General features: G+C 48.8%; 2 protein-coding genes across 7 annotated transcripts in view; both read left to right on the top strand.

The window, feature by feature from the left end:
* The first annotated feature begins 5,003 nt into the window (after nucleotides 1-5,003).
* On the top strand, nucleotides 5,004-13,621 carry FDPS (farnesyl diphosphate synthase). 4 transcript variants are annotated; one of them, XM_027871248.1, is made up of 11 exons: nucleotides 5,041-5,112; nucleotides 6,569-6,786; nucleotides 6,901-7,039; nucleotides 9,450-9,602; nucleotides 10,361-10,441; nucleotides 10,658-10,780; nucleotides 11,665-11,753; nucleotides 11,881-11,953; nucleotides 12,460-12,537; nucleotides 12,633-12,767; nucleotides 13,323-13,621. In XM_027871248.1, exons 2-11 carry the CDS (start codon nucleotides 6,608-6,610, stop codon nucleotides 13,521-13,523), a joined length of 1,251 nt encoding a protein of 416 aa, XP_027727049.1. In that variant the 5' UTR covers nucleotides 5,041-5,112; nucleotides 6,569-6,607; the 3' UTR covers nucleotides 13,524-13,621. The 4 variants fall into 4 exon arrangements, with proteins under 4 accessions (XP_027727052.1, XP_027727051.1, XP_027727049.1 ...); XM_027871249.1 differs by having other exon boundaries at nucleotides 5,042-5,112; nucleotides 9,450-9,590; XM_027871251.1 differs by lacking the exon at nucleotides 6,569-6,786 and having other exon boundaries at nucleotides 5,004-5,112.
* Nucleotides 13,622-14,259: 638 nt separating this feature from the next.
* Nucleotides 14,260-19,469, top strand: part of RUSC1 (RUN and SH3 domain containing 1) — an 8,254-nt gene continuing 3,044 nt past the window's right edge. Inside the window, exons 1-5 of one of the 3 annotated variants that reach the window (XM_027871563.1) lie at nucleotides 14,260-14,317; nucleotides 15,239-16,764; nucleotides 18,582-18,680; nucleotides 18,867-18,943; nucleotides 19,173-19,347. In XM_027871563.1, the coding sequence (XP_027727364.1) occupies nucleotides 15,327-16,764; nucleotides 18,582-18,680; nucleotides 18,867-18,943; nucleotides 19,173-19,347 (1,789 nt within the window). In that variant the 5' untranslated portion in view covers nucleotides 14,260-14,317; nucleotides 15,239-15,326. Of the gene's footprint in view, nucleotides 14,318-14,421; nucleotides 16,765-18,160; nucleotides 18,218-18,581; nucleotides 18,681-18,866; nucleotides 18,944-19,172; nucleotides 19,348-19,469 lie in introns of those variants that run through there. The other 2 variants (XM_027871562.1, XM_027871564.1) reach the window with 2 other exon arrangements.

The following is a 19,469-nucleotide window of genomic DNA, read 5'->3' as shown; positions in this document are numbered from 1 at the left end:
GACTTTAGAATTGGACTCTGCTTACCTTAGGGGTAGAGGAGATGTCTGGTCTGAGCTTCAGGCTTTTATGTCTTTCTGCTGCTTTCACAGCTCAGTGGGGGCTTGTAAGTTTTCAGTGCTTCCATTATGGTATGATCTGGGGAGAGATTTGGTCACTGCCCTCCTGGTCTGGTTCCTGTTCCCTTATGACTTTGAGCACTCCTCTCCACCCTAGAACTGCAACCTGGAATCAGGTAATGGGAGACTGAACTGCCAAATGGTACCAGATTCTGCTCCCAGTGCTAATATGGTGATCCCGTGAGATCTCTTTGTTACCAGGTGCTTAGTCCTGGGTGCTCCCTACCATTGCTGCTGCTGCCACAACCCACAGTAGGTACTGCTTCCACTAAGCCAGACTCCTGGCCAGACTCTATCCCAGTGTCTGAAGATCTGCCTTCCTAAGCTGCCTTGGGCTGGAAAAAATGACCCATTGTGACTTTTTGTTGGCTTTCTTGCTCAGAATTCAGTTTGGCACACTGTAAAGATTGTTGTAGAGAAAATATGTCGGGAAAGCTCAGCAAAAATGCTGCCTTTACTTTGCTATTTTGGATCAGATATATGGGAATGAAGGCGTGTACCAGGGTGGTGGCAGTGCCTGGGGAGAGAGCTCCTCTTGGTTTTCTGGACAGGCTAAGGTATGTGCTGACCCTCCCTACAACTATCCAATTGCATCTCTGATCTAGGCTTTGTTCTCAGCTCTGGCTTGTTGTAGTCATAGCAGGAAACATCTCAAGATACCACATCAGCAGTAACAATTCTCAGAATCTTCTCTGCTCTCAACTGCATGGAAGGAATGGTCTCCCAGGTTAAAACTGAGGAACAGCTGTGGAGGGGAAATGGGAACCACAAACATTTTGCAATATTTGGATAGACATAAGAATGATCTGTCACCTCCCTCCAAAACCACTTGGTGGCCTAATAATAGAAAATCTCCAACCAACTATTGAAGAAGAAATCTAATATAATAAACTATACAATGACATAATAAAAGTGGATGATCCTGAACCACTCGTGCAATAGCTACTTTTTTTTTTTTGGCAGTTGGGGTTAAGTGACTTGTCCAGGGTGACACAGCTAGTAAGCGTCAAGTATTTGGTTTGAGGCCAGATTTGAACTCAGGTCCTCCTGACTGCAGGGCTGGTGCTCTATAGACTGAGCCATATTGCTGTCCTGCAATAGGCTACTTTTTATCCTTGGATGAGACAGCTGCAGTGTGGTATAAATTGTTACCTCAACTCTTCACTTTTATATAATTTCACAACTGTAAAAGTATTTTGTCACCTTCTCTTATCTCTTGCCCTTGAAGGAGGGCAGATCAGATACCAAACTCTGCCAAGTGCGTGGCAAATGTTTCCCTAAAAACTCACCTTTTCCTCCTTGAATGATTCCCCCTTTCTTTACCCATCTCCCTACTGTAAAAGGTATTACTTATCTGTCCTAAGTTGCCCCAGAATGTTGCTGATTGGCTGTGCACTCTAAGAGGGCCTGAAAAATATTAAAAACTAGGAAGTGGAAACTGCTGTGTGACAGCAGTCTACCTTAGTGTGTTAATACATTTCTTTGCTTTCAGTGTAGCCTCCTATCTTTGACTCCCAGTCATTGGACCCTCCACTGACAGGCATGGCTCTCCCAAGAAATCCCATTCCACTCAGTAGAGATAATTCCCTGACACAGCAAAAAAGGGGAAGAAGGGTTGAACTGCATCCAGACACAAGATCTCAACATTTCCTGACAGCACAACTTCCTATATGTCCTGAACTGATACTCAGGCCCAGATCACTGAAGACCTTGTTACTTGTTGGTACGTTCAGTGAGCTTTTACAGGGTCTCTTCAGATGACTACTGCTTTTTTTCCACTCCAGTCTATCCTCTACTCAGCTGCTGAAGTGATCTTCCTAAAGCCCAGGTCTAACTATGTCAACCCCATACTCAAAAAAGCCCCCTAGCTCCTTGTCACCTGTGGGATCAAATATTTTAAAACCTTTCACAATCTTGCCCCTTCCTACCTTTCCAGTCTTCTTACACTCTACTACCCACCAAGTACTTTGTTATTCAGTAACAATGAGTTTGCTCTTTCTTTCACATGACACTCCATGTCCCTATTTTTCATTGGCTATCCCATGCCTGGAATGCTCTTCCTCCTTACCTCTGTTCCCTGGCTTGCCTGAAGACAGCTCAGTTCCCACCTTCTGAAAGAGGCCTTTGCTGGTCCCAGAGCCACACTGACAAATGCTTTCTCTCTGAGATCTCTGCCTATTTACCCTGTATACATCTTGCACATACATAGTTGTTTGTATATTGTCTCTACCATTAGGACATGAGCTTCTTGAGTGCAGGCACTATTCTTGCCTTTTTCTGTATCCCCAGAGCCTAGTATACTTATTGACTTGGTTTTCCTCCTCATTGAAATTGTTTTTGTGTCTTTAGAATTTCATTCTTGAGAATTTCCCATCCTTCCTGGGTTGACTTCCCCTTTAGAATATTAGTTCTTGGGAACCTATCCAGCCTTTCTCCTCTTAAACCCTTGACATCTGCTTTCCCAATAACAAGGATATGTGCTAAACTATGCCTGGTTTTTTTCTTGTTTTTCTAGCACAAACTCTCAGAGAGAGTGGTCATTTCCCCCTAAGGTTCCCATCATTTGCACCCTGCAGCTAGCTCCTATTAAAGAGAATCAGACTCAGAATAGAATTTCTGGATTGCCACAATGGAAGGATTTCAGAGCACACAGATGAAGTCAGTGAGAATGGTAGAGGAAATCATGCTATATGAAAACTGGTCAAAGAAACTAGGAATGTTTATCTTGGAGAGTATATTTTGTGTATTTTGAGTGTACATAGTTGTTAATATGTTGTCTTATCTGCTAGACTGTGAATGAGTCTTCCTGATGTTTATCTCATCATTGGACCCAGATAGCTCCAGAAGAAAAAGTGAGGCTAGTGACTTTGCACAGCCCTCCCTCACTTAAATCCAGTTCACTTGCATGTCATGGCATCACCTCCAACAACAACAGGCTGTGAGTTCCTTGAGAATAGAGATTTTCTTTTATCTTGGTATCCCCAGGGCTTAGCACAGTGCTTAGTACAAAGCAAGTGCTTAATAAATGTTTATTGATTGATTGACTAATGAAGGGCAGTCATATTTGAAGAAGTATTAAATTTATTCTCCATAGAGGAGAGAACTGGGAGCAATAAGTGGAACATATAGACAGATTTAGGCTCAGTGTAATGGTGCATTTCTTCATAATTAGAGTTATCCAAAGGGAAATGGGCTGCTTGTTGAGGCCAGGTTTGGGAGAGTGGTTCAGGTGTGAAAGAATTCACTTAGATGACTTTCTCTTAACCAATGGGAACTTTTTATTTCATGTAAAAAGCAGCATGGGCCCCAATAGTGAGAAGCTAATGAAAAGGTCCTGACATTTGGAACGACGAGGCTTATATAGACAGAAAGCAATACAGCCTGAAGATGTTCAGGGTGATGTAGTTTTAAGGTTTTATGGTGGTTAAAGATAAGGACAGGACAAGAAAGATAGGGGAAGTTTGATGACACAGTATGAGGGAGATGGTTGCTTACAAGATAAGGAGGAATTTATGACTCAAGATGAAAGGAAAATGATTTTAGGACGTCCTCAATTTACAGGATCTCAAGTTTCAGGATGAGATACAGAATGAGCCCCAACCCCCCCCCCCACCCCGAAGGTCTTCACAAAGTACTGGAAAAACAACCCTTAATATTCTTTTTAACCTTTATGGCACCATTCCTACCATATCACTGCCTTTGTTGTTAGTGGGTTCCCTCTCATCAAAGGTCAGCAAGCAAAGCCTGGATAGCCGTCCCTCAGGTATGATTAAACTTGTTGAAGTCTGGAAAAGGGCTTCTGAGATCTTTCCAACACCAGTTTTGCATATTGGTAACTTTTACCCTAGAAAAGAGATTTAAAGAGAACCTAATAGCTGACTTAAGTATTGAAGAGTTGTCAACTGGAAAGGGGATTAAGCTTATTCTGCTAAGCCCCAGGGAACATAACTAAAATCAATGTGAAAAAAGTGCAATCAGATTTAAGCTTGACTTGCTGAAAAACTTCTTTTATAATTAGAGCAGTTCAAAAGCAAGATAGTGGCTCTCCTTTAACATACTGGATGACTCTCTCAGGGATTTTGCAGAGATTCTGCCGCTTAGAGTTTGGGTTGAATAGCCTCTGAGGTCTGTCCCATCTTTGGGACTGATCCTAAGGGATGCTGGAAAAGCCAGTGGAATGGGACAATCGCAGACGCATCTCTAGGGGCTCAAGAAAAAACGAGGGAGCCTATAACGAGGTATTTTGTAGGACTTCCAAGAGTTGGGAGTGGGGTGACAGGCTGGGTGGTAGGAGTCAGGGAGGTGTTGGAAGGTGCACTAGCGTATGTGAAGACGTGTTTAAGGGGGAATGCTGATTCTGGGTATAACGGGGAAACGGAGTCACAGAACTAGGCTGGGGATCAGGCAGCCACAGCTTTCCACACCGTGTAGTGAGGGACCTTTTGGCCCCCTTTCTCGGTCTCCGTTTCTGCATCTGTGAAATGAGGTCTAACGATCATACACCCGCTAAAATCTCTCAGGCGGGACATGAGCTTGGAGATCTTCACACCAGCTGATCAAACCACCCACGGTGGATCATGAAAGGATTTGCTGGAGGGGCGGGAGTAAGGTTATGACACTTAACACTTCATCCCAGCTTTAGTCCAATCACCTTCCTCGGTCCAGCCCCTTGCTTGCTGGCTCGCTCAAGTGCGTCGCGTCCATTGGTTGTTCGTCCCAAGGCACCATCCTCATACGAGGCGAAACAGCCAATCAAAGGAACGATTCTGCGGACGACTGTGCCTGACACAGATCGAGTGCTCCTGAGGCCCCGCCCCCATGGACCTCTGGGAGTTGTGGTCCATTGGCGGCGTCCGTGCCGTGGAGCCTGGGGGAGCGGAAACTACTCATCCCAGGGAGCTGCGCGAGGCTTCGAACTCGCTTTTTAAGAGCCCTGCTCCTCCTCTCTTTCCCCCCCATCCCCCAGAGAAGGCTGTTGCTGCGTCTCAGTACCAGGTGAGTGAAGTCGGGACTGTAGGGGTCTGGCGAGGGCGGTGGCTTCATATCTAGGCTCCGCACGCCCGCTCGGCTGTTGGAAGTCGGGGATCCTCAGCTTCCGTGGCAACCCTCGCTAGGGCAAGTCCGAGGGTGCCCACCACCTCTGGGGTCAGTGTGTGCCTTCTCGGTGCCCACCAGTAGAGACAGACCTGTACTGGGCAGTGCCCATTTAAAGGGCTCGTCCGTGCCCCTCGCGGACCCCACCTGTAAGGCTGGTGTGACCCTTTCACTGTATTGTGTGCCTACATGTAAACTAGCGCTACCCTCCCACCTGTATTGCGTGTGCTCCTGTGGTGGCCACCTGTATCACACGTTTTCTTGTCTTGTCCACCTTTATCTTCATTTGACCCTGGAAACTTCATGTCTTTGACAAGGCTTGTGCCCCCCTGGCTTCTCTAAGCCCTTGGCTCTGCCCCACAACAACTGGCACCAGAGCTGTCGTCTGCACTCCCCTAGAGGGCCATCATTGTGTACCTCACTCACCCCAGTGCTATTCCCTAGAAAACTCTCTGGGACCACCTGCCCTCCTAACAGGCGCTTTTCCTGGCCGACCACCACCTTGGGTCCCTTAAGGAGCTCTCCCATTGTCTGCTTGTATCCCACAGAGAGTCACCCATATTCCTTAGAGAGGACTCTTGAGTCCTTCCTAGGACCATCCAGGTCCTTTCTAAGTCCCCTTATAGTGTCCTTTCCATGCACTAATGCATCTTGTGCATTCATCTCCATTCCAAGGCTTTCCCCCATCTCTGCTTTTCCTCCCCATAGGTACCTCTATGCATCTCATCCTTGCCTACATTTACAATCTTCTTCTCTCTCCCATATCCCTTGCCCAGGGCATAATTCCTTTCACCAATACTACACCAATGACCTTCCACCATCCAGAAAGTGAATCAAAGCCCCCTTTTTCCAGGAAATTTGTCCTGGTAAACCTTATCCAAAACACAGATTATCCATTTTTGCCATGAAAAAGCACTGTTCAGAGGCTTGATTCTAATTCTAGCTCTGACAGAGACTCCAAATGTTGCCCATTCTGGGCTTCAGTTTTCTCACTGGACATGAGATTAGGTGAGATGATCTTCCAATTCTAAGAACTTAGGGTTCTCTACTTTGTGTCACACACTTCCCTCTATCACATACATTTACAGCTTATGGATCTGCCACAGCAATGACCTTGTCATTTTTTGTAGTCATGTCCTGTCTCCTCAATGTCTGTAAGTAACATCTCAAGGACAGATTGCTTTTCTTTCCAAATATTCCATGTGCTTTCCTGTCTCCTCTGTCCATATCCCTTTCCCACTAAGGGGGACAGAACAATATTGCCTAATTGAACAGCAACTTAGTGAAAAAATAGGGTGGGAAATGGGCTGGGGGAGTTACCACTGTGCATCTGCCTCCAGTCCTTGCCCCTCTGCAGGGAGGACCTGGTGCCCCTCCTTTCCCTGCTACCCCTACGATGCACTCAGCCCGATGGCTGAGATCAGCAGGGACCCTCCTGCTGCCAGCCCCCCGATGGGTGCCCTGGGAGAGGCAGCTGGGTCCCCCATGGCAACCCTCTGTGGCAAATGGGGGTCCAGCCCTGGGGGTCCAGCACAGTACTCACCCCTGGTGCCAATCTCGGAGAGAGGAACCTAGGTGAGTGTATGTGTGTGGGGATTTTGGACTTAAGGGGTGGGGGGTGGGTCTAATGAACCATCACTTAGTTTTATGACTCTATTCCTGTATTTTTCCAACCCCTCTCCCCTGTAGAATGAACGGAGATCAGAAATCAGTTTTTGCCCAAGAAAAGCAAGACTTTGTTCAGCATTTCTCCCAAGTTGTAAAGATCCTGACAGAAGATGGGATGGGGCATTCTGAGGTGGGAGATGCCATAGCCAGACTCAAGGAGGTGAGACAATTGGTATGGCTTTGAGGGTAGAGTCTGGAATGAGCCCCAGGGAATTTGGAAGAGAAGCTGGGGATGAAGGGATGTAAGTCACTCATTCTCATATATTAAAATATCCTGTGTTCATAGTCCTCCCTTGGCTGCTGGAAGTGGAGATCTGGAGGAAGATGACTTGCATTTAAAAGTATTAACTCATATTTAGATAATGCAAAATTATACACAAAACCCACCAAAAAATCCCAACCCAATCCCTGTCCTCAAGAAGCTTTCATTCTATTGGAGATACAGCATATATACAAAGCAGTTTGATTAGAGAGTTCAAGAAGGGCTTCGAGGAGGAGGTGGTACCTGAGTTGAGCATTAAAGTCAGAGATGAGGAGCCTTGGGGATTACTAGTGAGGATTCACAGACCTGAGAGATGGAAGTTCTGGTTGTCCAGCACATATAGTAATAACACAAAGAGTGTGTGAAGGAGAATCATGTGAAATAATGATGTTGGAAAGGTAAAATAGAGCCAGATTATGGAAGGTTATAATGCTAAGCTGAAAAATTTGTATTTTGCAGTAGGGGCAATAGGAAACCACAGAAGAGTTTTTGAACAGGGGAATGACATGGTTAGACTTCTGCTATAGGAAGATTATGTTGATAATTGTAGGAAGGATGAACTGGAAAGGGGAGAAAGTAGGGTGAGAGAAACAAATTAGAAGCCTGTTAGGTCAAAGGGTCATGAGGACCTGAATAAGAGGGTTAGCCATGTGGGGGAAGGTGTTGTGAAGGTAGACAAAATTTGACTACTGAGTCAAATTTTATATAGGGTATGGGGAAAAGAGGCTAGGATGGTTCCAAGGTTACAGTTCTGGGTGATTGGGCAGTGGTCTATGATGAGAAATTCAAATCAATTCTACTTTGTAATTAATTTGTAATTGTATTGATTTCATACTGTAATAGATTCTGTATCTAGCTAAGTCCCTTTTCTATGTCCTTTAGTTAAATATAGGAATTTAGTTTTCCCTTCTGAGTTAGTTTAAAAGTCAGCCAGACCATTGTTGTTGTTCAGTCATTTCAGTCTAGTCTGACTGTTCATGACCCTCTTTAGGGTGTTCTTGGCAAAGATGCTAGAGTGGTTTGCCATTTCCTTCTCTAGCTCATTTTACAGATGGGGAAACTGAGGCAAACAGGGTTAAGTGACTTGCCCAGGGTCACAGAGCTAGTGTCTGAGGCCAGATTTGAACTCACAAAGATGAGTCTTTCTGATTCCAGTCCTGAAACTAGCTCTAAGAGATATACTGTCCCTGGACTGTCCTTGTACCATTAAGGAAAATCATTAACTTCTAACAAACCTTTTTAGGCACGAGGGACATCCACGTACAATATGCAGCTGGATCCCATAAATCAGTCAGCATTTCTTAATGACCAAGGATTTAGGTCACTAGTCCCATGTGGGTATTAGCCCACTTTCCTTGATGTAACCAGTCATGTTGTCCCTACCTCCATGATGCTGTCTATCCTTTAACCAATCACATTGTCTTCCCCATGTACCCAGCTCTGTTCTTTGTTCTGTGCTTACCTAAAAAGTGTTCTTAACCCCATAAATGGGTCTTAGCTTTGCTGAAGAACTTAAGAACCTATTTATTGATCAGTTCACATTTTATCAATAAATTGAATGTGCTCGGAACTTTGTGCCTGTTTACCTTAATTTTCAAAAGTAACAATGGGAAGGCTTCTCCCAGGTGAGATAGTGTGAAGACGGGTAGGAAATAAGGCATGTTCCCCCTCTCCCCCAACTGAGCAAGCAAGCAAGCACAATTACTAGGTTCTAAGTACCATGCTACATATTGAGGATATAAAGAAAAAGCAAAAACAATACCTGCCCTCAAGGAACATACATTCTAATGGGGTCTTCAAGATATGTACAGATATACACACATATACATATATATATATATCTACACATACTCACAATATGCATACAGAGTAGGTGGAAAATCACTTTAGAGGGGGAGTTATTAGCAGCTGGGGAGATAAGGCCTTCTGCAAAAGCTACGTGCCAGGCACTGTGCCAGGTACTTTGCCAGTATCTCATTTGATTCTCAGACCAATGCTGGGAGGTCGGTGCTTTTAGTATTCCTATTTTACAGTTGAGGAAACTGAGGCAAACAGGTTAAGTGACTTGTCCAAGGTTATACAACTAGTGTCTGAGGCTGGATTTGAACTCGAGTCTTTCTGACTCCAGACCCAGTGCTCTATTTAATGTGCAACAGCTTGGCAAAGAGACTAGGCAGAATAGATAGATATGAATTTCATCTGCACCTTGTTAAGGAGTGATGAGTAGAAATCTTGTGAGGGGGTAAGAGATGGGTGATCAATGTTCTCTCCTCCTAACTTTGCCTCTCCCAACCCTGCATCCTTGTAGGTCCTAGTGTACAATGCCCTTGGGGGAAAATACAACCGAGGCTTGTCAGTGCTCATGGTATTCCGGGAGCTGGTGGAACCTCGAAAGCAGGATGCTGACAGTCTACAGAGAGCACTAGCAGTGGGCTGGTGTGTGGAGCTGGTGAGACTCAGGGTACTGAAGCATCTCAGGAAGGAGTCAGAGGAGAGACTGAGAAATACCCTGAGGCTCCAGAGTGAGCTATCCCTGGGATAGATGGGTAGAGGGAGATGTGTGGTGGAAGGAGATTTAAATCTGTGCCTGAACATTTACTTTGGGATACATTTGGTGTTTCTGCATTTATAGAGTGTGTAGTTTGTGGGACAGAAACTTTCTAGCTGAAAAACATGGTTAAATTTTTTTTATTATAGAGGGAAGTCAGGGAGTCTTCTGAAAAACCTCTCTTTCTAATTCTAGAAAACTTTTCATTTTTAGATTTACAGAATTACAAAGGCCATGTTTCAATATTAGCAACAGAAATCCTCTTATTGAGAGTAAATATCCCTACTAGGTAACATTTCTTAAAATTGTATGCCTTGATGAAAATTGTAAAACATTGGCAAAAAGTTTAAATATGTTACCTATCTCAGGCTCTCTGTTTGATGTCCCAAGTGCCAAATGATCATTTGACCTTCTTGAAACAGTCTATAAGGTTACTTAATAACAGTCTCACCACATTGACAATTGTCCAGAGATTTTAAAGCACTAAATAGGGCTCTCACAATGGAGAGACAAGAAGGAATTTGTTTTAGACCCACGTACAAACTGGGAATTTTAGGCCTGCTTGATACAGCATATTGGGAAAGGCCTGGGATGAGATAAATTTCTCCATTTTGGGCTTTGTCTGGTGGGATGGAGGAACCTTATCTTTATTCTCTGCTTTTCTTCTCCAGCTCCAAGCTTTCTTCCTAGTAGCAGATGACATCATGGATGCTTCTCTTACTCGCCGGGGACAGCCATGCTGGTATAAGAAGGTAAATATGTCCTGGAGATGCCTCTGGGAGAAGGGCAGCAGGAGCCAGGGAGTTGGGACTGGGCAGGTAGAGATTAGGTTTGCTAATGGACATGCTGGAGAAATGGTTGAGATAATTCTCATCACCCTGTAAATGCCACCTCTGGTTTCATGCCTTGAGTATTAAGGTCTTCAGGGTGTCAAGAGACCAACCCCCTTGCGTTCTCCCTTGATGCAGCCTGGTATTGGCTTGGATGCCATAAATGATGCCATGTTGTTGGAAGCCTGTATCTACCGCCTGCTGAAGCATTACTGCCATAAGCAGCCCTATTACCTGAACCTCATTGAACTCTTCCTACAGGTAAGGCAGGCAATGGGTGTCAGACTGCACTGACCTTAGAGTCAGAAGACCTGGGTTCTGGTGCCGGCCCCAGTGCATTCTTCTTTTTGGGTCTCAGTTTTCTCTTGTGCAAGATGAAGTTGGATTAGATGATCTTCAAGGATCCTTCCACATCCAAATTGTAAGAGTGGACTAAGACTCTTTTCACGTCCCCTTAAGTAATTCTAGTGTTCCCACCATGGCACTAGCATGACTGTCCTTAAGGCCTGGATGCTTGGGTCTGGGCAGACAAGATCCTTTTTTCAAGCTGTCCGTGTAGTTTTCCCCAGGTCATATTAAAAATTAATCCTAAGCTCTCCTTGAGGGTGAAAAGAAACCACAGAATGATATGTGGAAGAGAGAGAGGGAGGAGCCCAAACTGCTTCCCTGTCCTGGTAATAACGGTAGAATTTGGGGGGTCTGGTTAATCCAATTCTATCCATCCTATAATTAGGATGATAGGATTCATTCAGAGACAGTGTTATGGGACAGAATGGAAAGACCACTGGACTCAAAGCCTGGAGATCATGGCTTGAATCTGATGCTAAGCACCTGATGCCTGTGCTCCTGAGCTGCCTGTTCCTTTTTTGTAAAATGGGAAGGATAATACTTGCCCACATGCTTCCTCGCATTTTGTCGAGTCCAGTAGAAATAGGAGCTATTAGAAGATTGGGGATCTTTCAGGTACCAGCTGGAGGAACCACTCTCTTCTCCCCATTCTTGCTACCTCTCAGAGTTTACTCCACTTCCAACACTCCCCTCCCCCCATGCCCTTACAGCTTGTAGTGGGCCTTCAGTCCATCATTTACTTGGAGCCATTCACAGAGCTCTGCCTTGATGGGTTTCTCTCTGTTTCTCCTCTGTAGAGCACTTACCAGACTGAAATTGGCCAAACCCTTGATCTCATCACAGCCCCTCAGGGCAAGGTTGATCTTATCAGATTCACTGAGCAGAGGTGAGGGGTAGTGAGCATTGGGTTTGGGCTGGCTGGCTGGCTGGGTTTGTAGGTGCAGCCAGGGGATGACTTTTGCCTTTCTGAAAGTGCCTTTCTCCCCATTCCTCCATCTTCATCCCCTTGCCAGATATAAGACCATTGTCAAATACAAGACGGCTTTCTATTCTTTCTACTTACCATTTGCTGCCGCTATGTTCATGGTAAGTAACAGTGAATGGGTGATATTGTTGACATCAATACTAGTGCGTACCTTACTCATATAAGGGAGAAGGGCCTGGGGAGAGTGGGATCAGTTGTTTTTTTTCAGGAAAGGTGCTTGGCACAGGAAAATTTTAGTTTAGTTCAGTAAACACTTATTAAGTCCCCATGCTGGAATATAGGGATACCACAATGAAATGGTCCTTAAAAGGCAAGCAAAGAGCTCAGAATCTAGTAGTGAGCTGTTGTGCCTGTGTCTTTAAGAGGTCACCCAGGACACCTTCAAAAGGCAGGAAACTGAGAAGGATAAGGGATAAGCAAAAATGAAACAGTCATTGTCCTCAAGGAATTTCCAATCTAATGGTTTGGGGGTTAGGAGTCACAATCCCTGAGCTCCCATGAAGACTGGAACCCAAAACTGCTGGATTCAGAGTCAGAAGTGAGAACTTTAGCACAATGGCCAATTGGAGGTGAGGATTTTTCAGCCCAGTTTCTATTCTCCCTACAGGCTGGCATAGATGGGGAGAAAGAACATGCCAATGCCAAGAGCATCCTTCTGGAGATGGGGGAATTTTTTCAAATTCAGGTATGAAAGCATCAGGCTCAGACATGAAACAGTCAGTGACCTCCCTGCTTTCCCCAGGTGCACTCTTCATTTTCTGTTCTCATCCCCCTACTCAGGATGATTACCTCGACCTTTTTGGTGACCCCAGTGTAACTGGCAAGATTGGTACTGACATCCAGGACAACAAATGCAGCTGGCTGGTGGTGAAGTGCCTTCAGCTGGCATCATCTGAGCAAAGAAAGATGTTGGAGGTGTCTGGGGGTAGAGGGTAGGGTGGAGGGAAGGATTCTAATCCATGCTCTTTCCTCTGGGACCCTGAGAAGAATGGAAGGGCAGGAGAAGTCTGGATTTGGAAGTTCACCACTGAATGTTGAAGGGGACATCTAGGATTGAGAGGTCCTGTGTGTGTGTGGGGCTGTGATTAGGTGGGACAGTGACTCTGTAAAAGGCAGAAATATATGAGACTGTGGGTGTCTTGCCTCCTACCAGAAAGTAAGCCTAATGAAAATAGGGAGTATGCCCTTTCTAAACTTTGTATAGCCCCTGAGATACATAATGCTGTAAATACTTAATGTTTGTTGAGTGAATGCATAGATAATTTGAGGAGGTGGTATGTGGAGTGGAGATGCAGGGAGAGGTCTTTGGGAGGGGACCCTGAGGTATAGGTACTGGGAATTCTTCTATAGGAGGGCTGGAAAAATGAGTAGGCTATTAGTGGGTGTCAGGTAGAAGTTCGGCAAAGTGATAGGGCCATGGAAGGCTACACTCCTTTAACTCTTCTTCCCTTACCCTTTCCCCAATTCCAGGAGAATTATGGACAGAAAGATCCAGAGAAAGTTGCCAAAGTGAAGGAACTGTATGAGAAACTTGAATTGCCTGCTTATTTCAACAAGTTTGAAGAAGAAAGTTACAGTAGACTGATGGGGCTCATTGAGAAGCATTCATCTCCCCTTCCCCCATCTATCTTCTTGGAAATGGCAAAGAAGATCTACAAACGTCAGAAGTAACCAAGGAGTTGGACATGAGGAGGGGGGCTGGGAGGGCAGGGCACCATGTGTGGAGTTGGGAGAGGATGTACTCAATAAATTGTGGCTCTTTTACTCCAGTGTTTCTCTGTTTGTCTCTATATGTCTGTATTTCTCCTACACAGTGTAAAGGTTAGAGATCTGACCTTGAAATTAAGGAGGTGGTCTTGTAACTTAAGTCCTCAATTACCTCCCCGTCCCACCAAGTCTTGAAAAGTATAACTTGGAGAAAAAGGGAATTTTCTTACTGGAGATCCCTTACAGTTGAAATCACAGGTTCAAGCCAAAAAAAAAAAATCCTGTTCAGCTTTCTGGGGAGCCTTCCCTACTGGTTGGGGAAGATCTAGACCTGCTGTGGGCAACTCCAGCTATGGGGATGGGTGCTACCTTGGGTTTGGTACCTTAACTGGATGCTTCCTCCCCTTGCTTCACCTTTGCATCCCTGGTTTCTGCTGCATCAGGGAATCTAGAATTTAGGGTGGACCGACCTGCTAGGATTGCCTAACTCCGTCACTCCCTGCAAAGAGAGTGTATGGAGGTGGTATTTGAAGCTTTTTAACCAGACTGGGGATTGGGGAACCGTTACACATGCTCCTCGGGGGCGTGGCCTGAGGGAAATCCCGCCCCTGCGCGTAGGTGCGCAGAGACGCAGGGAGGACTAACCTAGCGCTCCGCCCCCTCCCCACCCGGTACTGCGGGGCGGGGCGGGGGCCGGAGCCCGAACCAGGGAGTCTGCGGGTGGGGAGGGGGGAGGAGGCGGCTGCTGGAGGACGCAGGTGAGGAGGGAACCGGTGAGCTGGGGGAGGGGCGTATGGACAAGGGGACATCACTGGCTGGGATGCAAGCAAAAATGAACGGAGAGGTGGGGTGAGAACGGGGATGGACTGACAGACAGACCCTGGGTTTGAGGGTGGGGCACGGATGAATGGACGGAACTACCGATCTGGGAGCAAAACTGAACCCAGGGTGGGACGAGCATGGATAGAGCCTGAGGGACCTGGAAGAATAGACTAACGGAGGCTGAGGAGGGGGCTGCGGCGGGAACAAACAGATCAAGGGTCTCTGGAAGTCCAATGGATGGCCTTGGGAGGACACTGGGGAGGGTTAGGCAGGATGAGGATGGACTTAAACTACCCCCTTTTCCTTTTCTCAGTTAACCCTCCGGGTGCTGTTTGCGGCAGAAGTATCTTGGGGCGGGGCTGCCTCCCTCTCCATTTAGTCAAGCCTTGAGCTTGGGGGAGGGCGGGGCAGGGCCAGGCTTAGGCCCAGGCTCTTGGTACTGCAGAGCCCGGCACCGCCCTGGGTGGCTGTTAGCCCCCAGACCCATCCTCTCTCAAGGCAACGCCCACCTTCCTCCCCAGAGATTAGGAGATAAGAGCGGGGGTGGGGATGGGGGGGTTGGCGGGTAGGATATTCAGGGCGCAGCCGCATTCTCCTTAGGTATTAAAAGGACAGGGGGGAATGTCCAGTCAGACCGGTCTCCACCCAGTAAGCACTGCAGTTCTAATTAATGGCTAATCGAAGTTAATTTGATTTCAGCGATCTCTCCTTTAACCGGAATGGTCGCCTCTCAGCTTCGAGACGACTAGGGTTCACCCTAGTGTCTTCCCAGCCCGTGCAGCCCCTACCTTAGAAAAAAATACTGGTTCTTGCTTTACTGAACTTCTCGTCTCTATTTTCTTTTCATTATCTTTCAGGTCTTCAGAGCCGCAATCAGGTCAATCTGAAGGGCTGGGAGCACCTTGTTTTCTCTTCTAAGGATTTCGCCATCTTCCCCTTGGCACCATGCTTTCCCCACAACGGGCTTTGCTCTGTAACCTTAATCACATCCATCTTCAGCATGTCTCTCTAGGCCTGCACCTGTCCCGCCGTCCAGAGCTCAGGGAAGGGCCCCTGAGCACTCCACCACCCCCTGGAGACATAGGGGGCAAAGAGAGTGGAGTACCTTGTAGTGGGACCTTGGTGGATGCCAACTCCAACAGTCCTGCAGTTCCCTGCCGTTGCTGCCGGGAGCATGGTCCAGAATTGGAAAATCGTCAAGGGGAAACTGAGGAGGAAGAAGAGGGGGTGGTATCCCCCTCAGACCCTGGCTGCTCATCTTCACTCAGCACCTGTTCAGACCTCACTCCTGATGAATCTCCTGTCTCGGTTTATTCCCGGGACTTCCCTCCAGAGGAGGAAGCCCATCCTCAGCCTAGCATTATCCCTTTGGATGAAGGCTCTCCTCTGACCACAGGAGGTCCTGACTGTAGCCCAGACAGCTTCTGCTGCTCCCCAGATTCTTGCTCTGAAGCCTCTTCCCCTTCTGTCACTGGTCTAGACTCCAACTGCAACACTTTGCCCACCTTCCTGGACCATCACTCCTCAGTAGCAGGTGCAGAGGGAGAGGGAAGAGAGCAGGGTCTCCTTACCGCTGAGCTCCTTCAACAGTCCTTGGAGACAGATAATGGGAAAACTGAAGCTGGTGGGAAAACTGGATCCAGTTGGAAAATCATTAGCAGTTGTAAAATTGACCCTACTAACACTGACTCTGGCTGGAAAACTGATTCTGAAAATAATGACCCTGGCTGGCAACTCAATGGGAATTCAGACTCTACCTGGAAAACTAGTACTGAGAATACTGACTCTACCTGGAAACTTACTGAGAAGAATAGTGATTCTAGCTGGAAAATTGGTCCTGGATACACTGACTCCTCTTGGAAAACTAGTACTAAGAACTCAGACTCTAGCTGGAAAACCAATGCTGGGAAAATTGAAGGTGACGTCAGTGGGGGACCTGTGCCCCACAGGACAATCACATCCTTTCACGAGCTGGCCCAGAAGCGGAAACGGGGCTCAGGGCTTCTCCTCCCCCCACAGGCCAAGAAGGACAGAAGTGACTGGTTAATCATCTTTTCCCCAGACACAGAACTGCCTCCCAGTGGGGCTCTGAATGTCTCTCCTGCCCCTCCCCGGGAGGTCACCACCTTCAAGGAGCTTCGCTCCCGAAGTCGGGCCCCACCCCCCCCAGTGCCACCCAGGGACCCCCCAGCTGGCTGGGCCTTGGTCCCACCGAGGCCTCCCCCTCCACCAGTACCACCCCGAAGGAAGAAGACCCGCTTGGGGCTGCAGCCCATTGCTGAAGGGAGGTCTGGGGATATTAGGCCTGGCAGCCCAGTGGCCGCTGACGATGTTCCTGTAGGGAAGGAACCAGCCCAGCCCAGGGAGCCCCCTGACATAGAGGGTAAGGGGGTTCCTAGCTTGGGGGGAGTGGGTGGGGCGAGGCTGGCTGGGAAGGGCCTGAATGTGGGGGGCAGATCTGACCTGAGCCCTTCCCATCTCGGAGTTTCTGGAACCTCTCCTTCATGTGCTGCCCCATTGTCTTCTCCCCCACCCCAACTTTTCCCTTCCTGTCCCCCCCTCCCCTTTACCGGGGCCTGGGGAGAGCTCTGGGAAAGGGGAGTAGGGGTGGTGTCATAAGGGGAGTGGGACTAATTTTCTGCTCCCCTCTTTCTCCTTGCCCCTCCTCGCCTGGCTGCCCGTTCCGCTGCCCCCACCCCACCCTGCACCTGCTCTGTCCCTACCGCCTGTAGCTGGCCCCCTCCTCCTCCCTCGGCCCTTGGTTTTTCGGTTCTCGGCCGACGGTCGTCCCCTCTTGGAGGGCGCGGGAGCGGGGGGAGCCGGCTCCCTGCTCTTGGCCCCACTGGCTGGGTGGCCTGGCCCGGGGCTGCGACTGCTCAGGGGGTCTAGCCCCACGGAGGAGCAGCTGCTGCCAGTCCGCCTGTCGCCCGTAGGGGCTTATTCGCCCCCGGCCCGGGGGGCCTTGCCCTGCCTAGCCAGCCCCGAGCTGGCGCTGCTGCTGTCCCCGCTCTTCCCCAGAAGCAGCACCTTCCCCTCCGCGGCTCCCCCACCTCGCCAGGTAGCCGCCCCCCTGCTGCCACCGCCACAGTCGAAGGCCCCGCGCAGACCCAGGAGCCCGCCACCGCCACCCAGGCAACGTAAGACTGACTGTGTCCCTCACCTGGCCACGCCCCGAACACCTGGCCACGCCCTGCGCTCCTGGACCGCACCCGGCGCCCCGCCCTCCGCGGCGTCCGGAATGCTCTTGGCCCGTGGGCACGCGGTCCTTCCCTACCGTGGTAACCTCTGGGCTAACGGCTGGGGCTCTGGACCTACTTGGGCCCAGGAAAGGGCGCTTCCCCACGGGATCCCCCAGAATGCTTTACTTGTCCGGGGGGCCTTCAGTCCCGGTCCACCCCAAAACTCATTGTCCCCTGGGGATCTAGTCCCGCCCCTAGGAATTCATTGGTTCTTGGAGTTCTGGCCTCGCCCCCACCTCGCTGCAGGGGGCGGGAAGAGCCCACTCGAGTCCATTGGTTTATGCGAAGGACTCTAGTCCGTCCTCCCCGTGGCGTTTCCCATTGCCGTCCCCTCCCCAGTGTGGGCCAGGGCTGTAGGAAGCGAGGGCAGAGGAGGAGAAAAGGCGGGTTTGGGTCCTGGGTTTTCCCCTTTCCAGCCTCTCCCTCTCCCCTTGTCTCGTCTCCCCCTACCCCTGCTTCTGTCTGTCTGTCTGTCCTTCTATTGGCCGTGGCTCCTCACGTGCTCACCACGCCCCGGGCTGGGACGGGGGCGGGGCGAGGAACCTCCCCGCCTTCCCGGCCCCTCGGAGGCCCAAGGCCCCTCCCTCCCAGCGGGAGGTAAGCCTGGCTCTGGACTTCCGGAAATAAAGGACGTGGGAGGCGGGAGCAGGAACAAGGAAGGACGTTGCAATCACTCATGGGGTTTACTAGGATTGAAGGTTGAGGGGTTGAGCCAGTTCTCTGGGGCCACCCCTCAGGCCCCCTTGTCTTGCTGGCTCCCTAGCTCTGCCCTCCCTTCACTCCCCAACGAGCGCTAGGAATTGTTTCCTGGGAGGCAGTTTAATTCATCTGGAGGGTGATTTCCTTAGCGAGGTTCTGGTTTTATCTACACTCAGAGCAGGGTTAGTCAAGGCCATGTACACAATAATTTCTTAATAACTGAATTGAATCATTTTTCTACCTGCCCTGCAATTTCCCCCAGTCCGGAGTTCCTGGTCTTTTGCCGGTGTACCTGGGGCCCAATGCCTGTGGATGGCAGAAGCCAAGCAGGGATCTGGCCAGCTGCAAGAGGAGAAGAAAGGTAGTGACCTTGACTTTTATCTTCTGACCCTTAATGGTTAACTTCTGACCCCTTCTTCCAATGAACTGCCTTCCAGCCCTTTCCAACACTGCCTACTTCTCTTTGGCTCCTCATTCTGCACTAGGGAGGGCTGCTCTTTAACGATGGACAAGCATATCCTTTTTCATATCCTTCTTTTCCCTGAAGGCCTCCTGATTGCAGTTAGTGCCTCAGTGGACAAAATCATCTCCCATTTTGGGGCAGCCAGGAACCTAGTGCAAAAGGTTGGTGGGACTTGGGGAGATGAGAAAGTCTTGTAGGGGAAGGGGCTGTGTTTGGGTGGGAGCTGGACCGCTATGCCTTTCTGTTAAGACACAGGGGTAGGGAGTTGGCAGGGAGGGGAGGGGGGAGTCCTACCTGGAGCCTGAGCAAGCAGGATTGGGGAAACTCTCAGGGACTGAGGGGATGGATTGGATGGTGGGTCTTTGATGTTCACTCTTCCTCATTGCCTAGGCCCAGTTAGGGGATAGCCGATTGAGCCCTGATGTGGGACATCTGGTGCTGACCACGTTGTGCCCTGCCCTACATGCCTTAGTGGCAGATGGACTAAAACCATTTAGAAAGGATCTCATAACAGGGCAACGGAGGAGCAATCCTTGGAGTGTTGTGGAAGCATCTGTGAAACCTGGTGAGGTGGGGCAGAGAGTGAGTGCCCTGGGAGAAAGTGGGGCTCTGGAAATAGGAGTTGTAGCTGAGTGTGTGTGTGTGTGTGTGTGTGTGTGTGTGTGTGTGTGTGTGTGTGTGTGTGTG

Source organism: Vombatus ursinus, unplaced genomic scaffold (genome assembly GCF_900497805.2).
Source record: "Vombatus ursinus unplaced genomic scaffold, bare-nosed wombat genome assembly UNPS02014798.1, whole genome shotgun sequence".
Lineage (NCBI taxonomy): Eukaryota > Metazoa > Chordata > Mammalia > Diprotodontia > Vombatidae > Vombatus > Vombatus ursinus.
The sequence above is the reverse complement of the archived record's forward strand: the minus strand, read 5'-3'. Positions and strand labels throughout refer to the sequence as shown.